Genomic DNA, 23,611 nt, shown 5'->3' with positions numbered 1-23,611 from the left:
CTCTAGAAAAGTCTGCCACAGGTTGTACAGTGGAAGAGGGACACATTTGTTGAAAATATGATGCTACATTAAAACGTTGGGACTTTCAGTCCTTCCCTTGAAGTAAGCTTTTTAGAAAACTGAGCTAACTGCAACACTGGTTTTCCTTGTACTTGAACCTTATTATGCATTAAAAAAGTGTGAAACTGCTGTACAACAATATTAAATATAATTTAAAGCTTTACAAAAAAAGCAAAATTTAAATGGCCACCTCCCTGCCCTTTTCCTCAATTTCAAAGTTTAACAGAAATATAACCCTGCCAAAGGCTTCTTGGCAGGTAATTCTACATTTCAATCTTCTTTGACCAGAGGGAAGAACATTAAAAAACATCCCAGGATAAGTCCCTTCTTTTACTCATCCCACTGACTTGCTGTCTACATGGCCCAACGTCAGGCCCCTTAGCACGTGATGCTCCATGCTCCAGTGCAGCACCCAAATTACAATGCGCTCTTTGTGAAATGTCTACCTCTTTTAGTAGATATGCATAATCTCCCAATCAAAATCACAATTGAAGAGACATCTCCACAAATATGAATTCTAAAGTCTCTATACCTTGCCAGTAGTCTTGGTCCAGTTGGGAAGAGACAATAGAATCATTCTCTACCTCATCTTCAAAAGGAGTGGTTTCCAGGGGGTCATCAACTGGGACTTCCGGAGGCTCATCTACTGCAAGTTCAACCTCTGAAACATATAAAGAAATGGGCTGCAATGATAGAGGATGTGATCTACAAATTGATGTAAATTTGGTGACATATACATGCCTTGTGGCATATTCCTCCAGGTTATAAACACCATAAAACCACGTTCCATGGCACTGTCCTGTTACCAAAGCAAGAGTGTTGTACTTGAGCTATTATTCTGTACTACACGTTAGAAGCAAGTTCAGAGCTAAAATTTGGTTGCAGAGCCTGACTCATCAGAAAATCTATACTTTTAATTTCATTGATTTAGAAGAAAGACTTTTATTTCAAAGCAGACGAGACCTAAAAGAAATACATTGTAGACCGTACCTTGGAGTTGTATGACCTTACAAAAGCACTCAAACTGCATCCTCAAGTCTCTATATGACAACACAACTCTTCACTGATTGGGGTACTTTATCTCATTTACAATCACTTGTTTTGAACCTCTTATGATGCTTTCGCTGTAACACCATTTTACACTGAATGACAGAAAGAAATCCCCAAAGGAAATTAGATGGTTGAAACCCTGCATTTTTAAGAATTGGCAAAGGCAGCAGTTTTGCCTTTCTAAAGGCAAATGGGTTCCCTCAATTCATATAGTTTTAACATTACAACTTTTATAGATTCAAATTTTTAACAAATCATCCCAGTAAAAATAATAAAATGCCACTTTTGCCTTTTCTCTTCATAAGAAAAACAAATGCTAAGTACTTATATTCAAGGTACTTACATAAAGCTATGATGTTTCGACCTAAAAAAAACATATATAGATATAAAAGTGAAAAGGGCTGTGCACTTGTATGCTGTAATGCTTAGAAGTTGAGTTGCTGGAAGTACACTTGGTTGAGATACGTTTTATTGCACCAAGATCTGCTTAAAAGCTGTAATTAACTTAGTACCTTTCTGACAGCTGTTTCTGTAAGCAGAAATGGGTATTTTAAATCACCTTAGAGAGATTAGGTATTAAATAACAATGGAAATACACCACTGGGCGTGTTACTGGTGTATAGCATCCCTCCACAAATGCTTAAAATAAATCTGATATACTTTCTATGCAAATAATTATTTTCCTAGAGGTGGCTAGCATTATTTCCATGAGGAAAAACTTAAAAGGGAGAATAGACCCTTCTAAACACGACCCCACCTTCCCTAAGGTCATGACACCTTGTGACGTTTTTAAAATGTGATTAGATTACCCATTGACAATCTGTCATCATTAAGAACAATGACTTCCCAACATACTGTGAGGAATCCTGAAGAGTCCTCACTGATTCACCAGTGATAATCTCCTCACACATGGCCAGGGAAAGGCAGCCGCTTCCTGCTCCTGACCCTGGGGATGGTTTCAGGAGGGAAGATCATGGGGGAGGAGACGAATACCGGGGGGTCGGGGGGTGGTGACTCCAACCAAAGAGATGCATTATTCATCCCTTTTCTCTGAGGAAGAAACCCTAATTCCAGAGTTCTTGATGGCATGTTGTAATTTAACATCTAATGTTTTTGATGATTGTTATTTAAATAAAACTGTCCAACAATTTAACTTAAAATCATCTGAAATTTCCTTGGACTCCAAATCCCAGAAAGTCTCAAGCACTGAGACGAGGAAGAGGAGCAAGGAGTCAATGTTGAGTGAATGTAACACCAAAAACTATGTGCAATCTAGTTTGCAGGATCCAAGTCTGCTGCTGGTGTTATTTAAATATGGAAATCATCTGTAAGTAATAAATCGGAAAAGGAGAGAGGAAAGAAGCTGCATAATGCGTGGAGTGGCAGCGAATCCAGAGGCATACTCACAGAGAAGAGCCATGGGGAGAACAGGAAACACCTGCCGGTAAAAGTATGCCGGCTTTTAGGACAGGAGGAGAGGAACACTGATGAAGTTATAGCGGGTGCCCTGGAGGGACCGCTGAAGGTGAACTGTGCGCACAGGGACTGGCGAAGACGCAGTCCTGTAGAGCAGCAATGGTTCCATCAGCGAATGAGCAGTTGACGCAGGAACGGAAGGAGACTCTGCCAAAAGGGGGAACCCTTCCCAATGAAAACTACTTGCTGCAGCAGCACTTAACACCGGTGAGTAAACCTAAAAGAGTAGGCGGCCTCTGGACGTGCCAACACGTCAATGAACATTTGGGAAGGATATTTGAATACGACCAAGTAGAACTAAAAAAAACAAAAGTTAACATGGTACAATTCTCCTGTTATGAGACATCAATTAGGGGAAACCTGGAACCAGCATTACCATAAGCCAAAAGACAATACAGAAGAAACAAAAGGGCAAAAGTTGTACAATTCTCCAAATATGAGATGTCAATTTGGGAAAACCTGGAAAAGGTATTGCCAAGAGATAATGAAATAAAGGTTGACGGATAGAGCTTGAACAAACCCTCATATTCGGGATGTCAGTATGGAGGAAAGTAATACCTGAAGTCAACAAAGGTGTGTTATTGAAGAAGTGCAACTGTGTTATATCTAAGAGGAATGTGAATGTTACTGAGAGACCTGATAAGAGCATCAGGTAGTGAAACTTTTTGGTAAGAGATACCTGGCAGGAGAGTACACCAGGGGATCTGCATGAGCTAAAAGAGAGATATTCCTGGCAGGAGAGTATACCAGGAAACCTATTTTGAACTGGCGTGTTAAAGAGAAACTTTGTCATATCAAGTTGTTGTCTAAATTGAACATGTTGTCAACTAGAGAATTAGAAAAGACTTGCCTTTTGCCATACTGCAAACAATATTGGAAAATACATTCTGTTTTGCCAACCTGAAAATACACTTGGAGAGACTTTCTCTTTGTTATATTCCAACCAGAGTTTGGAAGGGACATTTGTTTTGCGATCCTGAGGAAAGTATTAGGTGAAAGAAAAATTGTCTTTGTCTTTAATAGACTATTGTTGAAACAGAACATTTTAAACAATTTTCCTGAAACAATTCAGGTGAATGGAGCCAAACCTTGGACATCAGCATTATTTTGTGACATATTTCTATTCTTTTGAAATTTTTGTTGAATTGAAATTAGAAACATTTACCTTGCACCTTTTGATTGTGTATTTTAGTGTGAGTGGCAGATTTAGTTTGGACACAGGGTCAGCCTGCTTTAGTTTTAGTCTCAAAGAAGGGACATTCGCTTTAGGATAGGGAAAGTTAGGCTTTGTTCACACCCCTTTCGTCAATCAAATGGCTGATGCTGAGAATATATATACATATATTTTATTATTATTATTATCATTATTATATTGTAATAATAATAATAATCTTTATTGTGATTAGTTCAAATTGAACTTTACACACGATTTATCTTAAAACAATTCAAACAATTAATGACAATTCATCTACAAATGTGTCAAACTTGATTTCCTTAGCGCTCGTTAGTCATACCCCATATCATTATTACCTAAACACATAGAAAACATAAAAACACAACATTTGTGTATTTAAACACTCAGACATTCCAACTTTAGAACATACTTTGTAAATACTGTAGGGGAGGAGTGGTCCAAAAAACCCTCCTTGCCTACATCCCTTCCCCAGGTGAGGGCCATGGCTCATTGGGCGTCCCCTCAGACCACCCAGGCCCAGGTGGTGGAGGGTTCACCTGCTGAAGACATTGCCCACACGTATTGAATTTAGCTAGGCCCAGAAACCATTTTGTCTATCAGAGATGGTGTGAGCTCAGCGCACTGTAGCGCGGCCCCCACCCTCGGAGAGTTTCAATTATCCCTGTCGCCGCAGCACCCTGGCAGATCCGCTGTGAGCCCGTTCCCACGAACAAAACGGACATGAGCTAGCATAAGATACTAACACTGTAACATTTCACCGTCCACAGTGTATCACTGCTCCCAGCATGACCCGGTCAGCAAGGCCTGGGTGGTGGGGAGAACTGTAGAATGGTCATCCGATGAAAGCAGAAAAATACCCAAATACGAATGTCAAAAACTACTTGTAATACGTGAATCCTTTCCATAAAACTACTTCTGCTAAAGAAACCTGTAAAAATTGTGTAATTATTGTATGAAACGCATGTTTACATGACACCAGCAATGGAGGACCCACACCCCTGCAGGGGTGTGCAAATGATAAAAAGCATTTCCGGGGAATTGTTCTCTATATGTATCATTGAAAACCATACACCCCGCGGTCCCGCGCCATAACTGAACTAATGCTGCTAGAGTGCAGGGGAGGACAAATGCAACTGTATATAAGGCTCGGGTGAAGAGACGCGGGCAAATGTGCCAGTCATGTGTATATATATATCTACAGCCCTTATATACCACCGCGTACAATGGCGGGTCTCGTTCTCTATGCTCCACCGACCACCCTACTACCTCACGTAATGCAAATATATATGCATATTACTAAATGCTGTAGTTGTTAAAATATAATGTACTAGTAAGGTGCTTAGACTGGCTATATTCGAGAGACATGTAGTGAGTTGAAATGTATGTTTTCAAGTGATCCAAATGAGTATTATAAGGATGTTCAAATGTTTATGATGTTCTCATCGAAAGTCGGCAACACACGAGAAAAATACCTTTGTGAATATGTGCAAGGCCATTCTCCCCCCCCACCCTGCAGAGTCTGCCAAATAAGAGAGCTAAGGCCTGCGCCACGCTGCTCCACCTCCCCCAACTAGGCTGGAGCCGCTTCAAAGATTTGTAGTCCCCGCTACAGCACCCAAGGCCACGGCCTGCCACCTGCATTATTTACAGCCCAGCAGTAAAACTCAGCTTGAATACACAAATCCAAGGCGCCCCCTCGTAAACCCCACAACCCCCCGGAACACCTCAGACTTATGACCCGGTGCAACGAAGACACCCAATACTGTGGTAACACACAACAGCCCATTCATAATAACTTCTAACGAGACAGAAAGACATGTACCGCCCGTCCCATGCCCGGAGACTTAACCCCACGACCTATGCTACCGGTCAAACAGGACACTGGTAACCATGCACGGATAAATCACCATCAAACCCCTCACAAGGTGCATTCCTCCTGTGTTGCATTAACCTGTAGGATAACCTATTGATAGATTTACTAAAGGAGATAACATTGCAATGACTGAATGTCTGCGGTGTGCATGGCATAGGGCAAATAAGTCAGGAAAGGACATTCATCTCTGACACTGGCCACAATGGCACAACAACACCACCCGGATGAACTCAGCTGACCTGCCAGGCCCAGCCCAACCCACGAGGCTGACAAGTGACGTCCTCCAGCCAAGGCCAACCACATCGCAGCCGCACCTATAGCTAGTCATCGCCACCCAATCCCATTGAACTTGTGCCCCTTATAGTATGTAGGTACTGATGAGGTTTTTTGTAAATAAATATGCCTGTCTTTGCTATTGTCAGACAGAGCGCTCTCGGAGGTTGCAGAGTTCTTTGCATGCCCTATTCTGATTGATAAACTCTCATTTAAGCTCACCCGCACTCTGTCTTGGCTTTATTCCCGACTTGGGAGAGTCTGTCATTGTCTCTTATTGCGGGGAAGATCGTGCTGGCTGGGGACGCTTGCCTTCAATACCCTAACATTAAAACCAATATGATCTAACAATTCATACGAAACAATTGCCTCATTCTTGTGTACGAGACTCCCCAGGGTGCACATATATATTGGCCCCAGGACTGCACAGTGAGTCAAGACACGTCTCGCTGTCTCCCTCTTTTCTGGGTTTTTACAGATATGGCAAAAGCGTACCTCAGCGGCTAGTTGAAGGCGTGGACCAAACACAGTCAATACAGGGAGTTGGTTAGTTTGAAGCTGTAAAATAAACCATCTTACTTCGTTATCAGGACATAATAACAAATAAGGCTGTGCTTTCCTGTGTCTGTGCACCACAGTAACCACTGCCTTGTAGCCCTTTAGTTTAGATAGGTGGGAGTAGTTGTTACACCAGTCCCATCTATTAAACCACCTCATAATGGTCTCCTTCAGTACCATATAAGATGTTCCCATGTTAGAATTGGGGGCCCAGTCAATTGTGGCAAAGGTATCATGGTTTAGAGTCATGTATTTGCTGCCCCTGTTGACCACATCCCTGCTGCAGCTATCACCTAGACGGGCCAAAGGTTCACATATGGAAATAGCCTTAGTGTTTATGTAAAAACAACCTTGTGCCCTAAGGGCCGTGCCCCCTAGAGAGGTCAGTCCCAGTTCTAAACATAGATTTTCCATGTGGAAAGAGGAGCTAAGACGCAAGACTGTGTGCCAAAAAAAACCTATATCTTGTTTAACCAGGAAAAATCCTGCATGGCCAGAGCTTCAAGCCCATATAGAACTGCGGGGCAGAGGCATTGTTTGTACAAAGTAATAATGCCCATGATTGAAAAACCGGCATGTTCGTTGGCGAACTTGCGTATTTGAAGAGTCAATTGTTTGGCCCTCCTGACCTTACTCTCAATAATCTAGTCATAATGGGATGAGAGATTTAAATCCAAACCCAAAAAGGGGTAAGAAAGAACATAGTTTATGACACCCAGCGTAGTTTCCATCGTTACTCTATGGACTTTCTTCCTTGAGAGCAACATGATTTTAGTATTATCCAGGTTAATAGCCAGTTCATACTTACTGCCATATATAGCAAGTTCATTAAGCATGTTCTTCATGCCTGAAAAAGTATGGTCGCAAATTACCAATTCATTGGCATACAAGCTGGCAACAGTGGGCACATTACCAATCTCACGGGGGCAATTAGCTTTCTCCAACAGATACACCAAGAGGTCAGAAATATTAAACAACAAGGGAGCCATAGCACAGCCCTGCTTGACTCCCCTGTTTACCCTAGTCTGTGCTGTCAAAGTGCCTGCATTGTCCAACCTGACACATGCCCAGTTGTTACTATGTAGTTGTATTAATATTTTCAACAACCAGGCCGGGCAGCCCAGTTTACTAAGTTTGGCCCACACGATTTCCCTATTTACTTGCCTAAATGAGGATTTGAAATACACAAAAGCCATGTACAGTGTAACGGTGCTATTACTGCGTGTGGTTTGAGTCATTGGGCCTCATTACGGCTTTGGCGGTAGCCATGCCGCTATTGGCGGCATGGCTGCCTCCAAAACCGGGTCCGGGTTCCCTGAATGGGCCATTCCGAGTTTGGAGGGCCCGGTAAATCCCCCCTCAGGGAACCCGGGCCCAGACCTTCCCCATTCCCATTCGAGCCCCTATGGGGCTCGAATGGGAATGGGTGTAGGGAGCTAACAACGGGCCGATTACGACCGGCCCGTTGTTAGCTCCCTGGTCCCCTCGCGAGACCCGATAACGACGCCTAGTTTTACCAGGCGTCCTTATCAGGTCCCACAAGGGGACTTCGTAATCAGGCGGAATGGGTTTAACGGGTCTGCATCCATTAGCGGCACCCGTTAAACCATTCCGCCAATGTTATAATGAGTCCCATTGAGTCCCGGGCTCTGATATTGTGGGCTGTCCCTGATCCTTAACGGAATCCTGTCTGAAATGGGTGGAGGATTTTATTCTCATCCACCTATTTCTGCCACTCCTACAGGACCAGCATGGCAGAAAGTTTGCCAGAAACGTCCAGCGTGGACAGCAGCCTTTAGTTATTAACATTTATCCGCTCCCCATTCTTGTAGATGGGTATAAAAACAGACTGCTGCTATGAAGTCGTTATCCTTCTCTCGCTACAGACTCGGGCATACAGGACAAGCATAAAATGTGCCCAGTTCTCAGGGTCGCTCTTTAAGACCACATTTGCCAGGCCATTCGGCCCTAGTGATCTTGATTTATTTAACTTCTTTATGGCTACCACGAGGTTCTTCCCACTCATCTCCAGCAGCCAGACCAAATCAGTGAGAGTGAATACACAAGGGGCTGCAGGTTCGAAATATTTCGAGCATATGTGGGTACTCCACGTGGCACCTGGGATCGGTTGAACAGATTTCTATGCCCTTTCCTCCAATTGCAAGTAATTTCCACATGGTTGACTCCAGAGTCTCGTCTCATAAATAATTGTACAAAACGCTCCCATTTTCTCTTTGCAATCGTTGACTTGTAATGCTTTAACCACAAGCAATATTCTTTTTTAATTTGTGCAATTTCACCGGGCCTAGCCACTGATTGCCCATCCTGGTTGTGTCAAAATCTAAGGCCACAAATGGGCTTATGCATGGCGTGCTTGTGGTTACATATCATTAAATCAAAGACTTGAATGGTCCGGATGTTGCTAACCACCATAGGGGCTCTGTTCCTACCCCCGCCTCATGCGCTTCCAATGAGAGACATGCTTCAATTTCATTGCCACTTTTGCATTTAAGCCCTATCCAATCGAAACAAACCTGGAAAAAGACCCTAGCACAGTTTTCCTATTCTAATCTGAGTCCAACAGAGACGGTTTCCTGCATGGTTTGGTTCAACACTGCCACACTTAAGAATATAGTTCTCTCTAACATTCTTAATTAAATCCAGTGCCAACATAGCATGGTCGCTGTATACATTAGGGATAACTCTGAGGGCATTGACCAACTCCAGTAGGCAATTGTTACCTGCAATATAGTCCAATGTGGCCTTTTTTCCCCCCACAGACCAGGTTGGGCCATCCGGGCGGACTCTTCTATCTGCCCATTAAGCAAAACCAAGTTCCATTCCTGCAGTTAGCTAAGCCACTGGAGCCCCCTGGCAATCGAAATGTTATGTGTCATGAAACTGTATTTAAACACTTTCTTATAGACCGGACCCCAGGACCTGTCTGCACATCTGGTTTGCCAGTCTCCAAATATAATTACAGGGTTGTTGATTGCCAGCTCGCCCCAGTGCACCAGGATAAGATCTAAGTTATCGAACACTTTATCAACGTCAAACTCTCCTGGCGGGTCATAAATATTTACAATCAGCATTGGCTCCTGTTTGTCACCCACATTCCTGCTGATCTCCACCACAAGTACATTTCCCCCTACCTCCTTTGCATAAACTAAGGAAGTGTTTAGGTTGTTCCTGACACCAATAAAAAGCCCTCCTGTCGGACAACCCACTTTTCTTTTGGAGGCATTGGATTGGAAGATGATATTCTTAGGGAAAATGCTCATAATTAGCTAATTGCCTTCGCCTTAGAGACCCCCAGCAACTTTGCTGGATTTTGAGGACTTGATTTTTTTTTACCTGGAAAGAGTGTGAGCCTTTTTTCCCACTCTTTCATGTATTTTGATGTGTGTTTTACTCTTGTGTTCTTTGATTATGGAATTTTAAGATAACTCGATAGGCATCTTTTCATGTGTGTTACACAGCACCCTCAGTGCAATGACACAGGGATGTCTTTTTAGACTTCCCAAAGGTTTAAATACCTTCTCTGGGATAAACTACTGTTTCCCAGAGAATGTAAGGTTAAATTGACTTTACTAGTCTTTTTAAATTCCTAGACCGAGAACACACTATCTTCCTATAGAGTGCTGGAGGGGTTACCTAGTATCCCCTGTGTCTAGAAACTCATTTAGCAGTCAAATGCTACCCTTTTCTATCGAAATGGCTGGTGGCAGTGGTTTTACAACAAACTACCATGATTTTTCTACAAGAAAGATTGGTATTGATTACACCTGTAGTCCTAATTGTATGTGGTGGTCCCAGAGGGTACTGCATGCAATTCTGCCTAAAAGACATACCCATCGATCTCAACATCGAACGTTAGCCAGGACTCTTGTAATGCAAAAATTTCATGTACGAGCAAGGCACTCCGAGACCCACCCTTGTGCAGCCAGTGCAAAAACCAACGGGTATTCCAACTGAGTATCTTACAACTTCAGTTGTTATTCCTGGTTTTAGGGAGGACTCTCTGCAACCATTCCCATCCATTGACATCATCAAACTTAACACCCAGGTCAGTCACAGCATTTTCAATAGGGGCTTTACCAACAGCTTGTGAACCTTTACACTGCGGGCAGCATACCAATGGCTTCACTGTGAGCACCTGTTTGTCCAATTCAAAATCCACGTAGTTCAAGGATGCTTTGTGTTGACGTATCAGTGTAGCTGTTTCAGGCAAGCATCAGTGTATCCTTGTTGCCTTCCCAGCGGAGGAGAAGAAGGGCTCAATAAAGTAAAAATCACCAGAGTTCAGAAGTCTAAGATAGGTGACCTTATTCAAAAGGGCCATAAGGGCCGAACAGTTTAGTTTCGGACTCCCTTTCATGGCCGTAAACAGCCCATTTGTAAGAACTTTAGGGTCCAGTGCACAGACCTCCCGTTCCTCACAAGTAGATACATTAAGTGAATCAACATTCAGTGACACCGAGACCTCGTTACCCTCTTCAATTGCAGCTGGAGTTGCCCTCGTAGCCTGCTTTCCGGTAGTTCCATTCGTGGACATAGGCAACACTGAAATAACTGTCTGTGGAGGCCCTTCTTCCTTCATCAGCCAGCAGGTGAAGGTGCCCACACTTTGGGCAGATCTCCTCTTCCGGCAAGGTGCTTGTTTCCTTGACTTTTCTGTATTTATTATAATGTCAGATATTACAGTAGAATTGAGTGGCTGAGATTCAATAATGACCACCTGTGTAGGCCAATCATTTTTTTACTTAAGCACCCTATTCTGTTGGCGCTTTGCCAGCTATTGCTGTTTCCGGGTAGGGAAACTTGACTGCAAGATTTTACTTGCTTCATTTGCATTACTTGCCGCAAGTGGATCAGGTTGCACGATAACTGAACATTGATGCAAGAGCACATTGGTATTGACAGTCTGAGGAATAGGGTAGCTGGTGGTTGACTTTTTTTCACTAGCCAAATCATAAAGTTGAGGGATCAAATGCCCCTGGTTTTTAAGGTCTTCATGTATTGCCCCACATAGTTTCAAGAAGCTTTTGACAGCAGATTGCACAACAGCAAGAGTGAGGCTGCTCTTGGTGTGGACCTTGGAATTGGCAAAAAAGCTTACATTATTAAGCTGCATGGATGGAATAAAATCAATCTTTGTGTCATAGATCAATTTAGGGCTGCCTGACAATCTTTCTTGCAGATCCGCTACATGCGAGACATTTGAATCAACGGCACAGTCATCGGCGGGCAAAACATCGTTGGTCACATAATTTCCATCACCCCCCTCCTCTGCGGATATGCTTTTTTGGCTCACTGCACTGCTTGAAACATTTTGCGGACTTCAATTCAGGGCATTGCACAGTCTCAGCGGTCAGTTGGTGTCAATGTCATGTGCTGATTTGCTCATGGTCTCCTGCAGGGAACTCAAAGCCTCCTCCACAGAAGACAGATTAGGCAGCTTTTGCAGCCCTGCAGTCTTAGAAGGATAGTAGACAGTGATTTTCCCCCTCCCATGTATAGAGGCCACTGCTGGAAGATTTGTAAGGTCTGCATTTCCCAATGTATTTGTGCCAGAAGGGACACTAAGCACTTCCCCAGTTGTTGGGTCGGGTAACATCTTTTCAGAGCTGAGGCCGTATGGCTTTGGTTTAGGTACAAAATGGGATTTTGTACGACTCTGTGCTTTGCCCTGCATTTTGCAGCAATAGGCGGTGAGGTTACGCCTCTTTCCACGGCCCACCTTGGTCGCAGGGAGAGGTGAACACCGTTGTTGTTTCGTCCTTCCTACGCCAGGAGGTCTTGTACTGAGCGGGCTCTTCCGCCTCTCTGACTCCCAAATGGACCACAAACAGACTACTTTCTCCAACCACTTCCTCACACTACGCCACGCTCCGCACCAAGCCACAGGTTTTATGGGAATTGTTTGCAGCAGTCTGTGGCTCCTCTAAATGGTAAAAGACACTGCAAAAAGACTTGCTGGGTCTCAGCTTGGTCCCACAAACAGACCACTTTGTCCAACCACTTCCTCACACCGCGCCTTGCTCAGTGCTATGCTGCTGGTTTTATGGGAACTGTCTGTAGCAGTCTGTGGCTCCTCCCAATGGTAAAAACAACTGCAAAAAAAATGACCGGATCTCAGCTTGGTCCCACAAACAGACCGCTTTCTACAACCACTTCCTCACACTGCGCCGTGCTCTGCGCTATGCTGCAGGTTTTATAGGAACTGTCTGCAGCAGTCTGTGGCTCCTTCCAATGGTAAAAGCAACTGCAAAAAGACTTGCCGGGTCTCAGCTTGGTCCCACAAACAGACCACTTTCTCCAACCACTTCCTCACATCGTGCCATGCTCCGTGCTATGCCGCGGGTTTTATGGGAACTGTCTGCAGCAGTCTGTGGCTCCTCCCAATGGTAAAAGCAACTGCAAAAAGACTCGCCGGGTCTCAGCATGGTTCCACAGAAAGACCACTTTCTCCAACCACTTCCTCACACTACTTTGTGTCCGCCTCCCATTTCTGATCCCTCATTGTACATATTAAGTGTTTTATGGGGCTCAAGCCTAGAAAGTGTAAAGTGAGGTGTAAAAGCAAATCGTAAGCCATTTACACCTCAGTTTCACACTTAGGGGCATTTTCATTTTATTAGAAGGCTGAAAAGGTGCATGAAGAGGGAATAATATTTCCGCTAGTGTGCATCCATCCACTGCCTTCAAATACTAGGTGGTTTAATGTCACCGTGTATTTTCACGCTGGATTTCTATGGTAGCTATCTGCATTAAGCATTTGCTAAAAGCAAGCAGATGCCATAATATTCATGATAAAAGTCATAAGCATAGTGTGCAGACAGTATTTATACATTTTTCAAAACCAAGAGTAACATGAAAAATTAAAGGCATTTATGCGTGAATGTTTTCACTCCACTTTTTAAAGGTGGGGAATTGCAAGCAGGGGTCCTATCAGCACTCAATTGTTAACATTGGTGGTCCGTTGCATGCAATTACCACTTCATACAAAAAGAGCCCCAATTTGTCACCTCAGAGGTTTGTGGCTGGAATTCATGAATTATTTATATCATTCTGATGTATAATGTGATAGGGCAGGGGCTTGACCCTGTCAGGGGGGAAAAGGGACCCCTCCAATTTTCAGTTAAGAGGCCTAACAGAAAACATGCCAGAGCCAGCCCTATCCTGTAGGTGAGGTGAGGGAGTTGAGAGGGCCCCAGTCCTGAACCCCCTTAATGTGCCTTGTATGAAAAGAACACTGTTTTCTCCTACAAAGCTATAAGGAGTAAAGATTTGGCGACTTTTGTTTTTAATTAGGAGCTGAAGTCTGGAAAAGTATCTATGTAGAAGGATTTTGACCATTTTTGTGGAAACAATGTTTGGAATTTGACCCGACCTGATTGGTCCCCTCCAGCTCCATACAACGCAGGCCTGCAGGCCGGCTGGCCGGAATACCTTCCTAACCATTACACCTAATATTCGAGGCAAGATGAGTGCCTTAGACCCCCAGCCAATAGCCAGCAGAATGTTCAATTTTCGTGTGCTTTAAAAGCACGTTGAGCGTGGTGCCGCGTGTGTTCCCCTATCCCCTGCCTGTTTCCCCCGTTGGGTTATCCCGCCTCCCAGCCCTCCCACCCGGCTTGATTGGTCCCCTCCAGCTCCACAAAATGCAGGCCTACAGACCTGCTGGCCGGAATACCTTCCTCGTCATTACACCCAACATTGGAGGCAAGGTGAGTGCTTTAGACCCCCAGCCCATAGCCAGCAGAATGTTCAATTTTCGTGTGCTTTAAAAGCACGTTGACCAAGGTGCCCGCTTGTGTTCCCCTCTCCCCTGCCCGCTTCCCCATCGGATTATCCCACCTCCCAGCCCTCCCACCCGACCTGATTGGCCCCCTCCAGCTCCACACAAGCCAGGTCTACAGACCTGCTGGCCAAAATACCTTCCGCGCCATTACACCCAACATTGGAGGCAAGGTGAGTGCCTTAGACCCCCAGCCCATAGCCAGCAGAATGTTCAATTGTCGTGTGTTTTAAAAGCACGTTGAGCGCGGTGCTCGTGTGTGTGTTCCCCTCTCCCCTGCCCACTTCCCTGTTGGATTATGCCGGTCAGAATGCACAGCGAGTAGAGAGGTTGCTTTGACATTCGGACAGAGCCTGCCGACACAGGTTCAAATCCTGGCAGGGCCAAACTCAGCCTTTCATCCTTCCGAGGTCAATAAATGAGCACCACACTCCGTGGGTAATAAGCAGAGTTCAGGTGCCTGAGTGTTCGTAGCGCTATATAAATGCAAAATCATTATTATCCCGCTATTCCCACCCGACCTGATTGGTCCATCTCACCTTCACCCCACCCGGGAGGATAGCTCAGTGGCAACGTGCTCGCCTTGGAAGCAAGACAACGTGAAGCAACACAGGTTCGATCCCCGGGTCCGCACTTAGAAACCTTTGGGTATTAAAGCGCGTTATAAATATGTAACTAAGACAACAACAACAAAAACATTCTATAACAGCGCCTCAATGTGTGAGCGCTTTAAAAATGCAAATAAATAATTAACAGACACAGCCCCTGGCAAAGGGCGGCTCCTACATTGGCAGCTCCAAACTGTGTCTGTAGTTGTAAGCAGGGGAAGCCAGTGGCCAGCCGTCGACCAGCAGCAACTACCAAGGTAAGTGTGGCATGGGTGGGGAGTAGAGCAATCACTCTTCTCCAGAAAGCCCTGCCACTCTACCTTACCTTACCTCAGAGAACAGTTTGCCAGGCTTCTATTACTAACCAGCTATACAAAGGGTGGGGACTGAGGAATTATCAACTGAGCTACACTGGGACGGTACTGTGAACACCAGCCTGCGTCACACTTTTGGGAACCTCTGGTTTTGCTTTGAGCCACATCTAGAGGATGCCACATTGGGACAAAACTGTGATCATTAAGACAGAACTGTGAATGTTACCTGCTTCACTCTCTTAGGGAACCCTAAACACTAGCATTCTCTGACTATACTTGTACTCTCAAATAATGGTATAACAAACCATATGTGTCTGTTATAATACTAAACCTACTGTATTTTATTTTGAAACCTGCTGCATTATCAAACCTTGGCCTCTCTCCCACTATACAGGACTCTCAAATCTAGTTATAGCCTCCGTCCTAGCCTTCTGTGTTTGAAACCGACTGGATTGTGAAACCTAAGCCTCTCTACCACTATACAGGACTCCCAAATCTAGGTGTAGTCTCCATCTGTGTATATTATATTTGAAACCTTCTGTATTGTGAAATTTAGGTTCTCTTCCACTGTACCGGATTCTCAAATCTAGGTGTAACATCCATCTTTGTTTGTTATATGTGTGACTATACAGGACCCTCAATATCCTGTATTGTATAGGTATATCCTGTGCCCTAGACTACTGTGTTTGAAACCTATTGCATTGTGAAACCTAGGTCTCTCTGCCACTATACAGGACTCTGAAATCTAGATGTAGCCTCCATTTCTGTATATTATATTTGAAATCTTCTGTATTGTGAAGTCTGGGCCTCTCTTCCAGTATCCAAGACTCTCAAATTTAGACATTAAGCCAAATTGCGTATATTAGTTAGTTGTGTGACATATAACCCACTAACCAAAAAGCTGTAATTTCTGCATACTTAACTCACACAAAAACCCATACAACCACCTCTCGCACAGCAAACCGCACGTACTTCACCACACCACAACAACACACAAACAATACATAAGCCGCACCAACAGAACACGAGGACGGTCATCGACCTGATACTCGCCCCAAAGTTTAGCGCACAGTGAAAACCGAACTGAAACTACCAATAGGACACCACTTCTCTCACTATCCTACTCCCTCTTCACCCTACTAACCTACCCCGCCTTCTCGTTTGCAGATCCGCCTGAGCACCTGAGGACCAATTCTGATTGGTGACGGTGCGCGGTACAAATAACTTTAAGATTTAACATTCAACATCTACCAGAGGTCAAATTATGGTTGCCCATATGAAACTATTTTATCAACTATATTTAGCAGGATTTTGCTCAAATCAATGTAAGAGGAATCAACCTTTAAAGAGCAGCCTAAGCCCTTTTGACTTGTTTTCTGTTCCTGTTGCTTGAATGACAGAGAACTTCTAAATGCCGCCATAAGAGCCGATGAGCAAGTATTGCCCAAGTAAGTTAAAATTGAATACAAATTGCAGGGAAAAATTGAGATTTACTGTAACTGGCACTGGGTGATTGCCAAAGCCCTGAGCACATGTTACATGAGTACTGATGAGAATTGGGGGGGTGGGCTTTGACAATATATATTAGAATATACATCTCTGATCTGTAGGAGGTCTCTATGCAGTTTAGAATGGGTCTGTCATAAGCTCTTTCGTTGGCAAGTCTAACAGATTACAGCCTACCAGGACCTTAGACTGGATATGGTTAATAAAAGAAAGACTTTCAATTAAGTGAAGAAAATGGCACTGGAAATCTGGAAAGGATTACTTGCTGGTAATCTTCAATATCCCATGAGCCAATTTTTTTTTTCACATTTGTTTGCCATGAGAGGGACCCCCTTATTGAGACAGATATCCATGTAATGATTTTAATCATCATCTCCTGCTGGCCCCTCACCCCCTTCCAGGGGCACGATTACAAGACGTCTCCAGGCTCCACAATCGTCCTATTACATGCTATCTCTGCAGGAGAGTTATTGAGAACTGTGCACTTGCATTGCTAGACATTTATTACATTGTTACTTTCTTTTTCAGATCAAGTTCCCAGGATGTGCGGTGGCAGAGGAAAACGTTATGGGCATCAGATGACAGCTCAGGGGCAACATGCTCTCCTTGGGAACAGGACACTGATGTGCAACATGTGTATGATTCCCTGGTTCGGCACTTAGAAGCTAGAGGAGTCTGGCATTAAGTGCAATATGAATTGCCATAACAATATAATATCTATAAGGTTGCATCAGTTGGTAGCAGCCCTCCAACCCTTCACTAAATCCTCTATGGCGCATGGCTAACCTGAGGGAAGCAGCAGGCCGCTGAACTCAGCAAGGCAGTGCAGGGAGAGGGAGACATTGATTCTTCAGTCTGTTATCAAGTTATACCAGGAAGTGGTGGAAGTTGTGTTGAAGATGGCCTCCCTGCTGCAGCTATAGTGTCACTGATTCATAGGGAACCTGATAACACCAGAAGGAGGACTTGCATGAAAGAGCTAGATAGGTGAGTACATGGGGATCAGTTAGTGATATCTTGGAGTTGTGAAGGATCTGCCTGGTTGTTGCAATGGAGTATTCCAGCTTGTCTGGGAAGTCATTGAGATGGATTCAGAACAAGCTCCCGATTAACGGGAACAGTGGCGGGGGGAGGAGTTGTTTCCACTTCAGAAGGTCCAGATACAGATTACCCCACAGATAGGGGATGATAACCTCACATAACATGACCTTTGCTCAGTTTAGGGCAATCACCCTACCAGATAAATAGCTGGAACAACTACTACATGGAACAGTGAGAATTATGACCACTGCTTCCCTGCTGCCCACCACCAGTTCTTTCAACAGCCCATGTGATTGTTGAACCTTCGGCTGAAACATTACTTGCGGCTATACCCTCTAAACCCTCCACAGATCCTCCTCGGACAGATACAGCCCAGAAGGATCAGAAGGAAGAAAAAGAGGGCCAATATCTTCACAAAGTAATAATTCAAGAGGTAACGCAATACTGGTGGACCAACTTGAAGATGATGGATTATCCTCTCCCAGCATAAGAAAAGGAGAGCCAGTACGCCACAGCCCTTAAGGAAGGGTAAGATCTCTGTTACCTTCCTGGACCTGCCCCTGCTGTTTTGAGCTCTGCCGGGCCCACCTTTTGAACCCATTGCTTCTTTTCCAATAGACCTTGTTGCAGCTTAGGTGAGACGTGGGGAACCGCCTATACTCTGAACCCCTTCTGAGATTGTTTCTGGATGGCTTGATTCTTCGTCCCTCCCTGACTTTTAGACCCAAGGTGCTTGTGGTTGTGTGCACTTCAGGACATTTGGTGGGCAGCTGTCTTGGACATATCCAGAATATGTTGTTAAGCATTATGTGCTACATGTGAGCTCTCAGGGGTCTTCTTTTGGGAAAGCGGTCCTACACGTGGTCTCTGTCTAAGAGAATTTATAACAGGTTTAATATATCCCACGGTGTGACATTAGAGACTGCCTCTCTGTAGCTTTGTTGCCTTTATAGCTCATGTTCTTGGTACGTCCTCATGACTAATGTCTGTTGAATGGGAGAAGAAAGATTGGATCCGGGGCTAATGCTCGGATTACTTGCTGGTAATCTTCATTACACTTAATCCAATCATGTTTATCACATTCACACTTCTCTACTTGCCTTAAAGCTGGAGATGTATTTAGCTTCTTGTAGACTTGAATACTAACATAGGATGAGTGAAGGGTGCGGGGGCATTTTATACTCCCACCCCTGGAAAGGGGTGGAGACATCATGAGAGGATAAATAAAACATTTGTACATGGATACCTGTTTCAGTGAGGGGCAGCCCTCATGATTTATGAATGTGGCAAAGAAGACTGGTTAGGTGCACTAAAGGCTATTGGCAAGTAATCTAGGTAATATTAACCATGAAGGCAGCATTGTCCTGTACCAAGCTGTAAAAGGGTTTCTCACGAGTTGGAAAAGGAATAGAGATGGAAGGAAAAGCATGACAGAATGTGTTATTGAGCATTTATACTGTTCTTATTACAACAGCAGTGGTGTTATGACATTGTTATATGCAAAGCAATTCCATTTAATAAACACACTCGTGATATATTGTTTAAAATTCATACATTAGTGCGTAACACACTATTACATGCACTTGTATTTTGATGATTTTATGTTCTCTTGTCATTTGCAGATCTGATCATAGACAGAATGCTGTATATATATATATAAAAATGTCCAACCTTACCATCTCCTTGTGAGTCATCCATGGTCTGCCATTGCGTGCCGCTGCCGATGCCCGAGCTGCCGTGGCTGATGGATGAGCTGTAGGATTTGTCTTTGCCATGTTTGATGCCAATGCTAAAGGGCTCATCCACTGACATCTCCACAGAAACCCTGGGCCTGGAGTCCGCCTCAATGCCCGAAGTGTGAGAGCTTCCGTGGCTGGTGGTGGACTGGCGCGACATGCGCTTGTGTCTTGCACTAACTCGGCTGCTTCCACTTCCACAGGAATGTCCATCCTGCTGCTCAAAGTCCATCTCCAAGGTGTCGCTGACATAGGACTCCCTGTAGCGTTTCTTTTCTAGTGAAATACAAAACGGAAAGAGTGAGGAAATGAGTCTCAGCTTGTGCTAAATATAGCGAGGAAAGTCGACGTCCTCCCCTCCAGTTTCCAGCACCATCATTCTGGGATGGGTGGAAATATTGGAGGGTAAATATCGTGCTTCCCAGCAGCAAAGGCTGCTAAAATCTCTCTTTGGAGGGGAAACATTTGCTCCAGTGGCATTGCGCGCATTTCTCAACATACTGCCACTTTTCTAATTTTAGAACGTTTTCTTAAACTTTCATTGAACTAGAAAAGTGGAGCTGCCGTCTGAGAAATGCTATGCTCATAATGGGAACAAGTGTGCTGTGGTGTTTAACGGCACCTCCCTAATGTACGCCTCTTTTGGCCTATTGCAAGAAGGGTGTTCTGGCCTCTACAGTCCTAGCCTGCACCTTACATGTGAGGTGGTTGGCAAGGATTTTGCCATGCCGTAAATCACGGCTTTGCAGGAGAGGCAGACTTTGTTTATTGCGGCCATTCCCATATTACATCAGAATACATGTCTTCATGGGAAAGTATCTTTCAGCTCAGACACAGTACTTTTGAATTGTAAACCAGGCTTTGAGTGTGATGATTTAGATCCGTTAAACTATGACCACATTTAGATAAAGGAGGAGGCATAGAGAAGCCTCGGCCGCACCCCCGGCTGCCTAGTTGGGCGAGGAGGATGTCAGCAGTAGCTTTTTGTTCTCTTCTTCAAATAAATGAATAAACCGATTCCCCATAAGCTCAGTTTTCCGTATATTCCATTGTCTATGATACCACAAGGCCAGATCCCATGACAGCACAAGTCTTCCGGACATGTATATTCACCACTCTTCATCAATGATATCATGCTCAGGTTAATTGGACTTAAACACCTAGACGAATTGCACTTTCTTTCTGCTTTCTTTACTCAATCTTTACTCAATCTTTGTTTAAAAAAATTATAGCTCAAATTTAACACATATTACTATGGATGCAGTGGCGGCTCGAACTCGCAGATAAACAAATCTCTGCACTATGCTGTGAACAACAACCTTGTTTTTTCAACATATGCAGTTGCAAGGCACAAAGGCCCAATGGAGATAGCGTGCCTCTCAGCATTGCTTGCGCTATGAAGCATCTTGTGAGCATCTGGTGCCAGCTTACTTCACCTGTTAACCAGAGTCCACCAACAAACAATTGGCCTGCAATATACCACACCGTGATTGCAAATGGAGAGGCACTAACTGCTGAATATTTTGCATCTGGACAAGGGGACCATATTGAATTGAAATTAATTGATATCGTGCTCGTACACAAGTGTTTTCAGAGCGCAACAAGCCAAGGGAGGGGAAAAGGGGAGAACAAAACAACGATCTTTCTAGGCCCAGTGACATTGAGGACGCGCAAGTGCATGGGAGAACGAGAAGGGAAAGGTGTATGGAAGGGGGAGGAGTGGAAAGTGCGGAACAAAAGAGAAACAGATAAATAATAATAAATAAATAAATAAATAAATAATAAAGGCAACAAAAAGTGGTAGTACATTCAGCAAGTAGCAAGGGCTGGGTTTAAGGCAGCAGACAGGGTAGGTCTGATAAGCGCAGGAAGAAAAAAAAAGGGGGGCTGTATGGGTACAGATACAGACCCCAGTGCAAGTGGTGGCCCGGAGGCAGTGTGGGGGGGTGGCAGGGTGAGCAGGTACCTGGGCCCGGAGGACAGAGGGTGGCCAGGTTCACGCCGTGTCGCAATATGATTTCCGATGAGACAGCAATTTTTGAGAAGGCAGTGCTTAGAGATTTTCATTTGATGTTTAAGACTTCTGAAAGCTATTTACAGACACCGAGTTTCAATTTTTCGAAAAAGGAATGGGACTGCCTTAGAAAACTTAAGGAAGACCAAACCATTATAATCAAACAGGCCAACAAAGGGAGTGAGGTTATGGTCCTCGATGCAGTCCAATATGACTTTGAGATCATGAGACAACTTAACAATCACACTTTTTATCAAAAACTGAGTGGCGATCCCACTGAAGGTATTAGTAAAGCAATAAGCGCCATCTGTTTACCTGCCCACGAGGCAGAAGTGATTAGTGAAAAGGAATTTTTGTTTTTGACTGCTAAGGGCACCAAAGTCCCGTTGTTCTACATCTTACCCAAAGTACATAAAGATCTTATCAATCCTCCGGGACGCCCTATAGTGTCCTTATGTAGTTCTATTTTGGAACCATTAGATCAATTTCTGGATTATTTCCTGAAACCTTTGGCAGCTAACACAGATACATTCTTAGCGGACACCACAGACGCCATCAAACATCTTGAAAATGTATCATTTAATCCCGAGTCTGAGATGCTTATTATGTTGGATGTAGAGTTCCTCTACTCCAACATATTTCAGCTTGCGTCATTACAGATCATGACATATTTTTTGGAGAGTCAATCTGAGGAATAGCATATTCCTAGTGAGATTTTGATCCAACTGCTAGAGATAGCTCTCACCAGGAACTATTTTCGATTCAAATATTCTTATTACCTGCAAGTAAAGGGCACGGCAATGGGGCCAGCATTTGCCCCTAACTTTTCTACTCTGTATATGTGGCAATTTGAGAAGATCTTCATTCTACATAATTCCAATCCTTTTTGCGCAGCTATTTGTTTATACAAGCGCTATATCAATGATACAGTAATTGTGTGGGATACTTCCAAGGGTGATTACACTATCTTTCTTCCCTGGATTAATACTTTAAATCCCAATCTTACATTTACTATGTCTAATAACAATATTTCCCTTCCATTTTTGCACCTAGTTATCAAGATTGATGTGCACCATATTATTGTAGATTTATTTCAAAAAGATACAGATCTGAATACCATCCTGCGATTCGACAGTTTCCCTCCACAGGCTCTCAAGGAAAGTATCCCATATGGACAGTTTTTGAGAGCCAGACGCAATTGCTCCAAAACAAGCGATTATTCTACTCAAGCGGGAATTATTTTGAACAGACTTTTGGCTAGAGGCTATCCTTCCCATCTATTGAAACAGGCATGAAAGAGAGCTAGAAATCAACATCGTGATGTGTTACTTTCCAAAAACACAAGGACTAATATTACCAATCAAAGCATTGTATATGCTACTACCTTTAATATACACCACAAAGAAATTCAAAAAATGATTCACAGACACTGGCATCTGCTTCAACTTAATAATCCTGAATTAAAGCAACCTTTGTTTGATTTTAAAAAAGGCACAAATGTAAAAAATTGGCTTTCGCAGGCTGATCGATCCAAACGTGTCCCCACACAGTTCCCCATCCATTCTCAATGGGGCTTCCAAATTATAGCGGGACATTTCCCGTGTGGATTTTGCCGTTCATGTAATTCCACCACAGCCTGCTCTACTGTTACCATCAATGAGAGAGTGTGGTCTCTTAAACACCATACCACATGTAATTCCACCAATGTGATTTATGTTATTGTTTGTCCATGCGAGAAATCCTATATAGGTAAAACATCTAGACCTATTAAAACTAAGATTTCAGAACATAAATCTATAATCCACACTAAGTCTAGTGGTTCTCCCTTAGTGGCACATTTTATGGAACATCTACATAATTGCGACGAGTTCAAATGGCGGGCGCTTGAACGAGTAGTAGGGGCGGATCACTTTAACACTGCATCTAGACTTTCCCAACGGGAGCAATGGTGGATGTACCAGACTGACAGCTATCATAAGGGCTTCAACCATCAGGAAGAGTGGCTTCACTGTGTTTCTTGAATATAGTTTTTTTTCGTGTCAGAGCTGACAATTGTTAATTCCTATATACAAATGAGTTGTTTCTTTCCCCCTGATTTTACATGAA

The 23,611-nt window shown here is 43.8% G+C and overlaps 1 protein-coding gene across 1 annotated transcript in view; it reads right to left on the bottom strand.

The window, feature by feature from the left end:
• The window catches only part of LOC138467436 (FERM domain-containing protein 6-like), a 316,289-nt gene that overhangs the window by 31,748 nt on the left and 260,930 nt on the right, over positions 1 to 23,611 (bottom strand). Inside the window, exons 10-11 of the mRNA XM_069607409.1 lie at positions 19,432 to 19,767; positions 593 to 721 (exon numbers count right to left, since the gene is read on the bottom strand). Of these exons, the coding sequence (XP_069463510.1) occupies positions 593 to 721; positions 19,432 to 19,767 (465 nt within the window). The remainder of the gene's footprint in view (positions 1 to 592; positions 722 to 19,431; positions 19,768 to 23,611) is intronic.

This window comes from Ambystoma mexicanum, chromosome 4q (genome assembly GCF_040938575.1).
Source record: "Ambystoma mexicanum isolate Mex_15411 chromosome 4q, UKY_AmexF1_1, whole genome shotgun sequence".
In the NCBI taxonomy this organism is placed as follows: Eukaryota; Metazoa; Chordata; class Amphibia; order Caudata; family Ambystomatidae; genus Ambystoma; species Ambystoma mexicanum.
Note: the sequence above shows the minus strand (reverse complement) of the source record. Positions and strands in the feature narration are given on the sequence as shown.